Source organism: Tiliqua scincoides, chromosome 6 (assembly GCF_035046505.1).
Source record: "Tiliqua scincoides isolate rTilSci1 chromosome 6, rTilSci1.hap2, whole genome shotgun sequence".
NCBI classification, from domain to species: domain Eukaryota; kingdom Metazoa; phylum Chordata; class Lepidosauria; order Squamata; family Scincidae; genus Tiliqua; species Tiliqua scincoides.
Genome location: NC_089826.1, coordinates 1387292 through 1399943, shown reverse-complemented (window position 1 = coordinate 1399943; position 12652 = coordinate 1387292). Strand labels below are relative to the sequence as shown.

Sequence of the window (12652 nt, the reverse complement as noted above, 5' to 3'; positions counted from 1 at the left end):
AGCATCAAGGGAAGACAACCCAGGTGGGGGAGACTTGCAGGATCAGACATGCCTGAGAAATAGAAGGGAAAACAACTTCTGGACATAAAGCAGAGGGCCCTTGCACTGAGCCCACCTGGACCCTCACTGCAAGTCCTGCTGAGCATTCCATCAGGCCTTTGGCTGTTAACGCTAAGCGTGTTAATGCTTTTTGAATGTTCAAAATGCTTCTCATGTGTTCTCTTGGAGAAATCCTTTCCATAACCCTGTAAGGTACGTCACTATTATTGCCCCCATATTGCAGATGGGGAAGACTGAGGGGGAGAGGGGGTGGTTTGGCTGAGGCCACCTTCATGGCAGAGGCAAGATTCAGAGCAGGGAAGTCCTGATTGGCGGGCCAGCCTGCTTTAATTTTAATTGGTTGCTTTTAAACGGTTGACGTGAGTAGCCTTGGATTCTTTATTTTAAAATGGAAAGGAGGGGTGTAAATATTTTAATAAAATAAACACTGGAATCTGGATGGCAACACTGAACTGCAAAATTGAACATTTGAAATTTGGGATTGAGATGTGCCATGGAAATAGGCAGCCTGGCTGCTCGGATGTGCTGGCCTTGCAGTTTACAGGGATTGGTTTCTGTTCTGGCAAGTGCAGGGACTGGGAATGGAGGCCACACACTGGGTTCCGTGGCTTGGTGTGATTCTCCTTTCCCTGCCCAGTTTGTTCATTGCCTGGGATTCCTGGTTTCCAGAACCAGGCTTTCTTCTAATGAGCAGGAGCCCTGAATGGAGAAGAATTGCATGTTGAGATCCATAGTCATTTTGTGAGCCTGAGGCTGGACTTCTAGCTCCGAGCTATGGCCAAGCCAGGGAAAGATGCCAGCTAGCAGCAGTGGCCAAAGAGCTCTGGATTGGCCACTTTGGAGTGGACTGCAGTCTCGGCTCAATGTCACCCGGGGAAGAGATTGAAGGGAGGGGAAGGCAACATATAGCGCCTGCATAGGATGAATTCTAAGCTTGGGGTAGGAAGAAGCTTGGAGATGCGTGTCCCTTGAAGGATGTCCTGCGAGATGTTGGCCCAGAGTGAATTCTTTTTCTGCCTCTTCAGGTTGTTGACTCCCGTTCCCTCCGCACTGATTCTGTCATTGGAGAATTCCGGGTAAGAGTAGCCTTCATTTGATGTTTGGATTGGTGAGACAAGCTTCTTGGGTTTCTTATAATGCATGATTCAGGACAGAGCTGCACATGTTGATGTGGGTTTCTAGCCAACTGTTACTTGGGCTCACTGCCAACCCCTCCTCTTGGAATGGCTTCTCCCCTGTGCTCTGGGCTCTTGCAGGAGACATTGGCAATGCCCACTACCATTGCCACCTCCTGCAGAAACTCTGTGTACTGGGGCCAGTGCAGGAGCAGAATGTCCTTGCCAGAGGGAGGGCAGGTGTCTGCTACCGGGGAGCAGGCAGGTAGATGTCTGGAGCGCTGATAGAGCCCTGCATGCTCTCTGATTTGTGTTTGTATTTTTCAGATTGACGTTGGGACTGTGTATGCGGAACCCAGTGAGTAGAACCTCCTTGGGGCTGCTGGTATTTTGCTTCCTTTTCTGAAATACGGGATTTGCTTTGTGGGGGAATAGGGTGGTCCTGGGATGGTGTTTTGCTGTTTCTGCAGAAAGGTGAAACCGCAAAACTTTGTGGATTAAAAGAATTATCAATTTTGTTTTCCCTTTTTGCTTCTGGAAAGTTATAAACTTTGGGGTGGGAGGAGAAGAATGGTTAGGAGGATAGATAAGTCTTGAGCAGAGCCTTGCGCCAGGCCTCCTTGGTCCTTGACCGCCTGTCTAGTTTCGACTTTGGGGAGATTCTCCACGTAACTGGAGAGGGGTTTTCTAAGGATGGTCTCCCTCTACCTGACCTTGTGGTGACAGGAGAGTCTCCCAGTTTTGGCCCTAGCACGGGGCAGATCAGAGGGGTTGACACCTGCATCAGTACTCCCCCGCCCCCGGCAACCCTTGCGGGGCCATGTTTCTAGGGCCGTGACTGAACAGCTGGGAGGGTCCAGAGGGGCCTGCTGCACAGGCAGGTAGCAGACTTATGTGGTGGAGCGGTTAGGGTCTTGGACTAGAACTGGAAGAGTCTCAGGTTCAAATCACCATACACCATGGAGCCTCAAACTCCACCTCACCTACCTCGCAGGGTTATTGTGATGGCCTCCCTGGGATCCTTTGAAGGAGTGCGGGATGTCAATCATAATGACAGCAGTGCTATAGAAGAGGCTTCTTTCTGAAGGTGAAGAGAACCTGCTGTTCTCTCTCTGCTGGGTCACCACACTCTGCTCTTGGATGTGGACAACCCGTCCCACTGGGCCATCCCAATGTTTCTTCCTTTTTGTCCAGTCAATACAGGTCCTGGAGGGCAACTGAATTACTTAGTGTCAATGTGATCAATATAGTTTTGAGTTGTGATGTGTACATTTGCACTATTATTTTAGAGCACTCCTTCCTCAGAAAGTGGCTGCTGCTTTCAGACCCAGAAGAGTTTTCAGCCGGAGCTAAAGGCTATTTAAAAGTCAGTCTCTGTGTCCTTGGCCAGGGGGATGAGGCACCTGTGAGTATTTTCTTGTTTTATTTATTTATTTAATAGATATTTTTTACCCCGCCTTCCTCCTGGTGAGGGCACTCAGGACTACTTACAACCATCTCAAACATAATAAAAACAACACAACAATAAAACAATAAAAACCCCAGTGACTCAATATCAGTTAAAACAGTTAAATGCCAGTCAAATCATGTCCCAAGAGTCGGTCTTTATCAGCAGTCATCAACAAGGCTATTCTAAACAAAAATGTCTTAAGTCTCCTTCAGCAGGTTTCCAAAAGAAGAGCAATTCTTGATTCTAAGGGAAGGGAATTCCGTAGTTGTGATGCCACCACTGAGAAGACCCTGTTCCTCGCCACCATTCCCTTCACCTCCATCAATGGCGGCACAGCTAAAAGAGCTGCCTCTGATGATCTTGAAGGACTGATCAGATTGTATGGAAGGAGGTGGGCCCTCCTACCCTGGCCCAGAGTCCTAAAAAGCCATAAAAGTCAAAACTAGCACGTTATAGTGTCTTTTTATTGCTTTATTTATGGCAGCCACTGCCTGGAAATGAACCAGCAGCTATATAGGCGCTGGAGCAGTGGCCTGGGTGAATCGAACAGATGAGCCCCCGCAACCACATGGAACAGTCTTCAAAGGCAGCACTTTGCAGTAGTCTAATCTAGACATCACTCATAGGTCACCTTGGCCTGGTTAGAATGAATACCTGGTTGACTGATACATGTGTCTCTAAGACAGGTTGCAGGAGTAGACCAGGCTGCAGGTGAAGGGTTTCTGGTACCACCAATAAAATGTGATGCATGCCTTTGCCCTGGGATTTGCTCCAGGCCTTTTGAGTCCCACAGGTGGATGTCCTGGGAGTGGCCTAGCGTGTTGGGTGGAGCTTCTTCTGTGTCTTCCGCACCTTCTCCTCAGACCTACGCCTTCTCTTATGCCCTTTCCTTTTGCTCCTTTGGTAGGTGGAGAAGAAGGAGACTGCTGATGACAAGGAGGACATTGAAGGAAACCTCCTCAGGCCAACGGGGGTGTCTCTAAGAGGGGCCCAGTTCTCTCTCCGGATCTACAGAGCTGAGGACCTGCCCCAGAGTGAGCCTGCAGGAGTGGTTGGGTGCTTTAGGAGAATGGGGGCACACTGGGTGTGACCCAGGAGTTCTAGGAGTTACTTGGAGAGGCAGCTGCCAGGGCGAAAGTTCATTGTCCCCATAGTTGTGTTGCTCTTAACCTATCTGGATGGATTCTTCAGAAGAGGCAGCCACTGAAGGCCTTCTCACAACAGAGAGAAGGGTCAGTTTGTCAGGAGTGCAGGTGGGGCCAGGATGCCAGCAACTTCTTTGCTGAGGAACTCCACAGCTGCTCAAGGGTTCCTGGAGAGTGTGCCGGCCCTCTGCTTCATAGGTGTGGCAGGTGCCGTTCACCACCCACCCAGAGGCCCTTTGTTTCTGTGTCTTCCCAGTGGACGATGCCATCGTGGACAGCGTCAGGCAGATCTTTGGGTTTGAGAGCAACAAGAAGAACCTGGTGGACCCTTTTGTGGAAGTCACCTTTGCTGGTAAAATGGTAAGCCAGTTCAGACTGGTGAGTGGAGGAGAGTAGTGTGTCCGTGTCTTGTGGGACTCTGCTGAAAGGCAGTTCCATTTATTAATTTTAGCTGCGCTGATGGTTAACCTTCCATGACTGGCGCTCCCCCCCCCAGTGGTGAGAATCTTTATGAAGAAACCAACATAGATGCTCTGCCCCAGACAGACAGGAGTGGGTGCTACTGTCACCTGACTTGATCATGTCTTGTGTCTCCTTTGTCAGCTTTGCAGCAAAATTGTGGAGAAAAATGCCAACCCTCAGTGGAACCAGAGTGTGACTCTGCCAGCCATGGTGAGCCAAGAAGTTCTGTGCCGCCGGAGAGTTCCTCCTTCCACCTGTTTTTTCCCGAGCTGTTACTGAACTTTTGCCTTCTCTTGTGCCCCTGTCCCTAGTTTCCTTCCATGTGTGAGAAGATGAGGATCCGAGTCATTGACTGGTGAGTTGGGCATGGGGGTGGCAGAGAATATCTCTGCCCATTGAAATGCTGGAGAGGAGCACAAAAGTTGCCTGGATGCTTAAGATGCAGCTCTACAGCAATAGGTGGTGCTGCTGTGCATCTTGAACCAATCAGGGGTGCCCAGGCCCCAATACCGCCCCTCCCATGACACCAGTACCCTGTTTCTATGGAAGTCAACTGAGCTCTGCGCTTTAAGGCTGCAGGGCCGGTTTTCCTGAGCTGAACCCCAATGGTCACCCCCTGCCCACTGGGCCTTATAAAGGCCAGGCCCAGGACTTGTTCATTGGTCCAATCAGTGGGTCTCAGAGGTGACCAGATGCTGCCTTGGCACCTGCTCCCTCTTCCTGAGCACTGCCTCGGATCCTGTCCCCTGTCGCCTCTCCCCCCTGATCCTGCCTTGTCTGTTCTGGAACCTGGCTGCTGCCTGCATGCGACCCTATACCCACTGCCGTCCCACTTGGGTGGGTAGGCAATGCTCCCCAAACCCCACTCTCTGGAGCTTGATGGGTAGAATAATTTCTGCCCCTAGAACAGCCCCTTCTTTCCCTGGCCCTGCTGCTCCTGGCCAGGTGACAGTGCTGGGGGGTGGGTGGGCTCCTCCTCTCCGATCCATGTATGTTGCTCAGCTGTTTAGGTCCAAGAGAAGAAGACCAGCAGTGACCAGACACAGCTTGACAGTTGCACAGAAGGGGAAATTTGGCAAGTCCAGCTTTTCTGCCCCCTGCAGCACCATGATGGGACCTGCTGCGATTCCTTCTTTCACATGCCTTGTGGTGGCCCAGTAGCATGCCCCCCTCTGTGTCTGCTTGGGTGGAAACATGTTAGACCAAACACGGTCATTCAGTGCCCATGAGAGGGTTCCCAAGATGTGAGAGATCTTCCTGCAGAAGGAACAGGGAAGGAGTCCTGGGTTTCATGGGAAAGAAATGAGAGCTTTTGGCAAAGCATGAAGGTGAAATATTTAAATAAAGAAATAACTATGTTGTTCCAGGGACCGAGTCACTCACAACGACATCATTGGCACCAGCCACCTGTGCATGTCCAAGGTCTCGTCTCCTGGAGGCGAATTAGAAGGTACTGTTATCGCTGCCACAATGCTCAAGCCCAGGGAGTTGAGGTACTGGCCTGAGCTGGTCTTCAGCTTCCTCTTACCCAGCAGCTTGTTGAGGGAATAGCACTTCAGCAATCAGAGAGGGCCGGGGAGGGGGACATTTTTCTAACCCATTCCAGCTGCTGATAAGCCCAACAACCAAGGCTCAGTGGCGCAAGCTGGATTTCAGGAGTTCAGGATGTCACCTACCCAGTAGTGTAGCTCGAGGGGGTGGCGTGATTGTAAGTCCTGCAGGTGCTGCAATGCACCGTGTAAGCAGCCCCTCCCGCTCGCCATCAGTGCCATTTTAGTTTTACTATCTATGCCTGGAATGGCTCCAGTGTTTAGTGGGAGGGGCAGCTTACATGGTGCGTTGCGGCGCCTGTAATACTTACTGCACCACCCCCTCCTCCGGCTGTGCTGCTGTAACTGAGTTTGAGAGCCTGTTGCTGGGACATGATGTGATGAAAAGTTGAATGCCCAACTGCGATGGGACCGATACGGTCTTCTGAATCTGTACCTGGCTCTGTGGAGCCTTGTCTTTCTTGCCGAAGTGTTCCCTCCTCGGTCCCTCTTTCTGTCCCAGTTCTTCCCATTTCATCTGTGTTCTTCCCATGCCGGTCTCAAGCTGGATAGAAACTCGGTCCCTGGCCTGGAAGCTCTTAACGCTCTGCTTTCTCTCCCACTTCTCTGTGCCTCAGATGAGTCCCCTGCCCTTGCGAAACCCTTCAAAGCAACAGACAGTATGTGCTACCTTAGCGTGTCACTTTTGCTTTCTCTCTCCCTCTCCCTGACATACACACTTGGATGACCTCTCCTTCTCCTACCCGGTTTTTTTTGCTGCATGGTAGAATTTCAGACTGGTCTGTGGCTGGAATGCGGCTGGTATGCATGGAGTCGGGATGGAGACAGATTCGCTCACCCACCCTGCTTGTGCTCTGCGCCTGCATGTGCTGAGATCTGTGGCTGACTTGGGCACCTGTCTCACCAGTTGATCTTCTGTTGGGACCAGTCTCTGTCAAGACATTTGGACCTCCTGCATTTGAGTCTTTATTTGCGTGTGACTGTGGGCCAGGTCGATCTGCTAGAGATGGGAAAGTGTGACCTTTGGTGTTGAGTGGCTGTTCCATGTCATTCCAGCTAGCTGCATGTTGACCACTCAACTCTTTGTTCTGTCTTGCATTTGGGTGATGGGTCCTCTGAACCTATGCCTCTGAAGCAGCACCTTGGTTGTAATTAGCTTGCCCTCCTCCAGTTGTTTTATTGTTTTTATTATGGTTTTATTTGTTCATATATATATTGTATATTTTAGTTGGGAATTGTAAGCCACCTCTGGCTTGGGAAAGGTGGGGTCTAAATCTTTTAATTAAAGAAACATAGGTTGATGTGCTGCAATGACATCCAAGTCATATTGCATAGCCTCACGTGGTACCCGTGTGCCTGGAATAAATTCCTTCCTTGGTTATGGCAGTTCATTCTGCATCTTGTCTATCAACTGCTAAGCAGGATGCCTCTGCCTGCCCCGTACTGTGTTCCACTGAAAGAGTATATGTAAGAATAAAAAAAAACTAGGAACATTCAGCAAATACAAAATGTTTACAGAGTTTGTCATATGACATTCTTTTAGGTCACTAGCTGAATATTGGCTGCGTCGGTACTGACACATCTGGATGGGCCTTTGGGCTCAAGGGGAGACAGCTGGGCGTTTGCTTCAGTGGGCACTAGAGCTCATTTATATCCCTATTACCAACCCATCTGAGGAAAAAAAAAGTTTTCTGATCCAAATTTGGCACTGTGATTTGTGTTGCTGCAGATACTTCCATTATTCTCATGCATTTCATTTTGTTTTCAGAACAACAAGGATTCCCCCCTGCCAAAAACGTTCAGTTTGCTTTGGTCCATGGGGAGAATCTTGTTGGGGTCATGGGAAGGTCCTGCCTGGATGCCTTGCCTCTGTTTTGTCAAGGATGGCCTCTGTAACCTCCCGCTAACAGTCTCTCTCTGGTCTTCCTCAGTTGATGATGGGCTGGGGTTCCTGCCCACCTTTGGTCCATGCTACATCAACCTCTATGGCAGCCCAAGGGAGTTCACAGGATTTCCAGACCCCTATGTGGAGCTCAACACAGGCAAGGTGAAGTAACTGTTTTGCTGGCTGGGTTTGATCTGTTTGAGATAAGTGGCAGAAGAACATGATACCCAAACCAGAATCCCCCCTCCCCATTTCAGTCCATCCCAGTAGCATTCTTTGAACTTTTATATATGTGAAGAAATTAGGAGTGCTGGTGGTTATGAAAAAACATGAGTAAATGTTGGAGACGCCTTGAATTTCTTCTGGGGGAGGAATTAACCTTGTAAACTTCAGATCTTTCTCACACCCCTCCTTGACATAATTCAGCTGTCCTGTAGGGGTGAGTAGGGGGATTTGTGGAGACCCAAGGGGATAATGTTGTGATACCAGCCCTATTGGGGATGGAATCCACTGAGCCAGGGAGAGGAGCTGAGCCCAGCCCACACCACCACTAAAAACGCAGGAAGCAGCTCAGCTCAGATAGCTGCGGTGTGTGAAGTGATCAGGGCTCAGGGATTGAGGCTTCCTCAGTCACTTACAAGAATGTCTGCTTAACACATCTCTGCAGACACAGTGAGCCCCCCGATGCCACCTGCTATTTTAGGAATTGGTAAATAAAGCAGGGGAGATTTCAGATTGATTTATCTCCCTTGCCTCTCAATGCATTTGCACCAAACTTGGTTGGGTGCTGCAGGCTTCTCTCCTAGGTCCCTTGTGACAAATCTGATGGATGGAAGGTTTGGATTTTATGAATGGCAGGATGACCAGGGCTTGCTCTGGTGGACCACTGCTTTTTCTCCCTGCATTACTGGGCAGGCACTTCTGGGCTGAATAAAACAGTCCCCTAACAGCACTACCTGCTTTTCTCCTTGCCTCTGAAGGGAGAGGGTGTTGCCTATCGGGGCAGGTTGTTGGTAGAGCTGGTGACCAAGTTGGTGGACCACGTTGAGCAGAAGTTGGAGGACATCCCTGCTGATGACATCCTGCTGGTTGAGGTAACATCCCACGCCCACAAGGGAGGAATGTGGTGGTGTCCTTGCCAGTGGCATAGCTAGAGGGGATGCAAAGCACTAAGTTTTGCAGGGAGCCTCACTGCAGCATGCAAGGGGCCCTTTCCCTTCCCTTACAGAGGCTTTCTGAGTGGTGGGAGAAAAATAGAGGTGAAGGCGTATGCCTTCATTTTGCTCCCACTGCCTGAAATGGCTCTGAAGGGATGCTCCAGAGGGAGCATGGCTCCACAGGGAGAGGACGCTTGCATGCTGCAGTGAGGCTCCCTGCAAAACTTAGTGCTTTGCACCCCCTCTAGCTATGCCACTGGCCCTTGTAAGCTGTTGTTGCTCTCAGTCCACATTTTTTTTTGCCCCACAGTGCTCTTTGGCTGAGCCCATTTCGTGCTTCAGTTTTCCCAGAAAGGCAAAACAGACCTCTGAAAGCATCACTGTACAACCACAATGGGTGTCTAGGAAGTCATCCCGTTGTTGGTCTGTCTAGCCCTGAATGATCTGTGTATGTGGACAGGCGTAGATACCTCCTGGGTGAGACAGAGGTCTATCCCAGCTGTACCTGGAGTGGCTGCCAGGGATTGATCCCAAGGCTGCCTGCTTGCCCAACAGGGTGGACTCTGTCACTGAGCAATAGACTCACCCTGCTTGTGTATATGTTCAAGAGTGGGTCTTATCTGTTTTCTCGTGGCTGCTGCCTATTGGAGAGAGGCTATGATGCCAAAGAAGCTCACTCTGAGTGCTGACACTTTTTCCTTTTGCTGACTGCCTGCATGAGTGCCTGTGCATTTATCCACATGAACACCAAGGTTGTCCCTGAAGACAGAAATAGGTGGTCTTCCCTGACCAGGATGGACTCAAGAAAAAAGGCAGCTTCACGATTACCTACTGGGGCCATGTGAACTGCTAGGGGCTTTTGTTTGTACTTCTTCGGACATTGTATGCGCCCTTCTCAATAGGATTCAAAAGAAAACTTTCTGATTGGTCACATCTTCATTCATTCCTTGGGTAAACCACACATTTCTTCTGGGGTTTTATGTGATGGTCAAGTCACTGTCGGTTGCTGCCTGTGGAAATCAGTTTATTGTGTCCTTGGAGCAAAACCGTAATCCACAGGAAAGACTTGAATGTGTGAGTCTAACCTCATCTTACAGGGGAGTTTTGTGAATGGAGCATTCCTTGTTTTTTCCTGCTGGAAAAAGTGTCACACTGGCTCTTGATTTGGGCCAGGGGCAAAAGCTGGGGTGATCAAGCGCCCCTTCCCCCTCCGTTGACAGCTACTTCTTGAGCTAGAAAAACCTTGGGCCTCGGGAGTGCTGAAGATGGAATCCTCATGTACTGTCTTACCTGTCCCTGCATCCCTATAAGTGGAATTTAAGTTCTGAATCAGAGGGAAGAAACAGACCCTGGTTTTTGAGACCTCTTTCTCTGCACCTGAAGTCACCATTCCTGTTCTTGCTCTTTGCGTGCAGAAATACCTTCGCAGGCGGAAATACTGCCTCTTTGCCGCTTTCTACTCAGCCACCATGCTGCAGGATGTTGACGATGCCATCCAGTTCGAGGTCAGCATTGGCAACTACGGGAACAAGTTTGACCACACTTGCCTGCCTTTGGCCTCCACAACACAGTTCAGCAGGGCTGTCTTTGACGGTAAGGAGTGGGGAGGAGGTGCATTTGTAGTGCACTTGTAGCGGAGCTTAATGGGTGGTTTCGTTCAGCCTCCTTGCTCTAAGGAAGAATTTCCTGCTCCTCGGGACTCTTCTCCTTCTGACACAAAGGAAACAGCAGTGATAGAGAGACGTTTTAGAAATCCAATGTGTTTTGAAAGTATCACAGAGTTGGACCCTTTGTCTGATCCTAACCCTCTCCTTGGACAAGATATCCTGTGTGCCATGTCTCATCAGGTGTTTGTCTGACATGTGTCTGCAGATGGGGGCCTGGGAGGCTTTTCTGTCCTTTCAGAAGTGACATTGCACCTTTGGGATGTTCATCCTGAAGGAGGATGTGGTTGGCAACCTTCAGTCTCAAAAGACTATGGTATAAGCCTACAGCACCTGGTATTCCCAGGTGGTCTCCCATCTAAGTACAAACCAGGCCTGACCCTGCTTAGCTTCCGAGATCAGACGAGATTGGGCAATTTTTACAAGGGTAGGATTTTCAGAATGGTTCCTTTGTAGAGCCTGAAGGAGGGAGTGTGTGATGGGCTTCTCGGGGCTGTGTGCAGTAGCATGGCATGTGAGTAGCCCAGCTTCCTCCCTCCTCCCCTTCAGTGCCTGTCTATAGAGGTAAATGCTGAACACGGAGAGGTTGGGTTGCAACCATGTGGAGAAAGTCTCCCTCTGTGCAATGTTTGCCTCTTCAGACAAGCCCTGAGGGTGAGAGGGGCAGGGCTAACCTGCACACCATCTGCCAGGGGGCACTACCGTGACACTCCCGAGGAGCCCAGCACATCTGCTTCAGAACCCAATCCTATCCAACTTTCCAGCACTAGTGCAGCCACAATGTAACCCCATGGTAAGGGAACAAACGTTCCCCACCACAGGATGCAGTGCATGCCCCATCAGCACAGCTGCATTGGCCCTGGAAAATTGGATAGGATTTGGCCCTCAGTTCACATCTGAGCGTGAGAACACTGTGTTCCTCGTCAAGGTTCTGACTGGCTGGCCATTGCTCATGGGGTCAGATGGCTTCCCAGAAGACCAGGCTGTTTTGTTTCCCTATTCTGTACAGTTGGCTTAACTGCTGTGAGACAGCTTCAAAAGCAACAAAGTGTATCGAGGTCTTTAGAGGCAGAACACAAAACAACAACTAGTAACAACGCTGTCTTCTTCTGCATCTTCCCACCCACCTAACAAGTGATCCAACCCATCCCTACCTCGGATGAGAGACTCTTTTGAAACAAACCTTGTCTCCACCATGGAATGTGCAACAGATGGGTGGTGAGGGAAGGGGCAGCCTTGTGTGTCAGGAGAGACTTGGTGGCATCTGCATGGTAGAAAGGTGAGCAGGACCCTGTTGAAGGTATCACCAGATTGGAACAGGCTCAAGGGGGCCATTTAGCGCAGCGACCTGCTTCTCGCAGTGACCGACCAGCTGCCACCAGCAGGAAAGTGTAAAAAAGATTGCCTGCTGTTGCTCCTGTGCAAAAGTGTTTGGAGACATTCTGGTGCTGAACCTGGAGAGTCGTATGTTGCTGTCATGACCAGGAGCTATGGAGACACCCATCCTTCAGGGATAAAATGTGGAGTAGTTTTTGCTTTTCCTGGTCTTGTGACGGTAATTCTAAGCTAAAAGGAAAGGAAGTTTTGGTGTGAATGTGCCCTTTCGAAGAACATCTGCTGTTGCAGAGCTCATTGGCTGGAGATTTTTCTGTCTAACAGGCTGCCGGTACTACTATCTGCCCTGGGGCAATGTGAAGCCAGTGGTTGTGCTCTCCTCCTACTGGGAAGACATCAGCCACAGGACTGACGCACAGAACCTCCTCCTCTGGGCTGCGGAGCGGCTGGTGAGTGTGGTTTGTGGGGTAGCCACGGGAGGGCCTCGGCACACACCCGTCCAGGCACAAGGTAGCTGCATGGGAAGACCTGCTCAGATTGACTTTCGGATAGGTGGAGTCTTGGCACGCTGGTCATCCCCATCCGATGTTGACAGCTGGCCCACGTGGGATCCATGTGGCTCAACCTGCTGTAGCCTGACCCATCTGGAAAATGATATGCACAAACCTGGAAGTCTTTTGGAGACGGTTTATGTTGGGGTGCTCAGAGCTGGGAGTGAAGTGGCAGTGCCCGGCAGGTCGGAGGGTGGAGCTTAGTGGGGTAAGGGGTGGATGCGCAGAGAAGAGTCCGGGCCTTCAAACCTCGTAGAAAACAACTTGCTCCCTGGATT

At 50.3% G+C, this 12652-nt stretch overlaps 1 protein-coding gene across 9 annotated transcripts in view; it reads left to right on the top strand.

Moving 5' to 3' along the window:
- Positions 1-12652, top strand: part of DYSF (dysferlin) — a 130987-nt gene that overhangs the window by 30166 nt on the left and 88169 nt on the right. For 5 of the 9 annotated variants that reach the window (XM_066632108.1, XM_066632103.1, XM_066632104.1 and 2 more), the window contains exons 9-21: positions 1086-1136; positions 1503-1533; positions 2465-2580; positions 3533-3659; positions 4027-4130; positions 4374-4442; positions 4544-4587; positions 5600-5682; positions 6400-6441; positions 7714-7829; positions 8648-8761; positions 10240-10417; positions 12148-12272. In XM_066632108.1, the coding sequence (XP_066488205.1) occupies positions 1086-1136; positions 1503-1533; positions 2465-2580; positions 3533-3659; positions 4027-4130; positions 4374-4442; positions 4544-4587; positions 5600-5682; positions 6400-6441; positions 7714-7829; positions 8648-8761; positions 10240-10417; positions 12148-12272 (1200 nt within the window). The remainder of the gene's footprint in view (positions 1-1085; positions 1137-1502; positions 1534-2464; positions 2581-3532; positions 3660-4026; positions 4131-4373; positions 4443-4543; positions 4588-5599; positions 5683-6399; positions 6442-7713; positions 7830-8647; positions 8762-10239; positions 10418-12147; positions 12273-12652) is intronic. The other 4 variants (XM_066632110.1, XM_066632106.1, XM_066632109.1 and 1 more) reach the window with 1 other exon arrangement.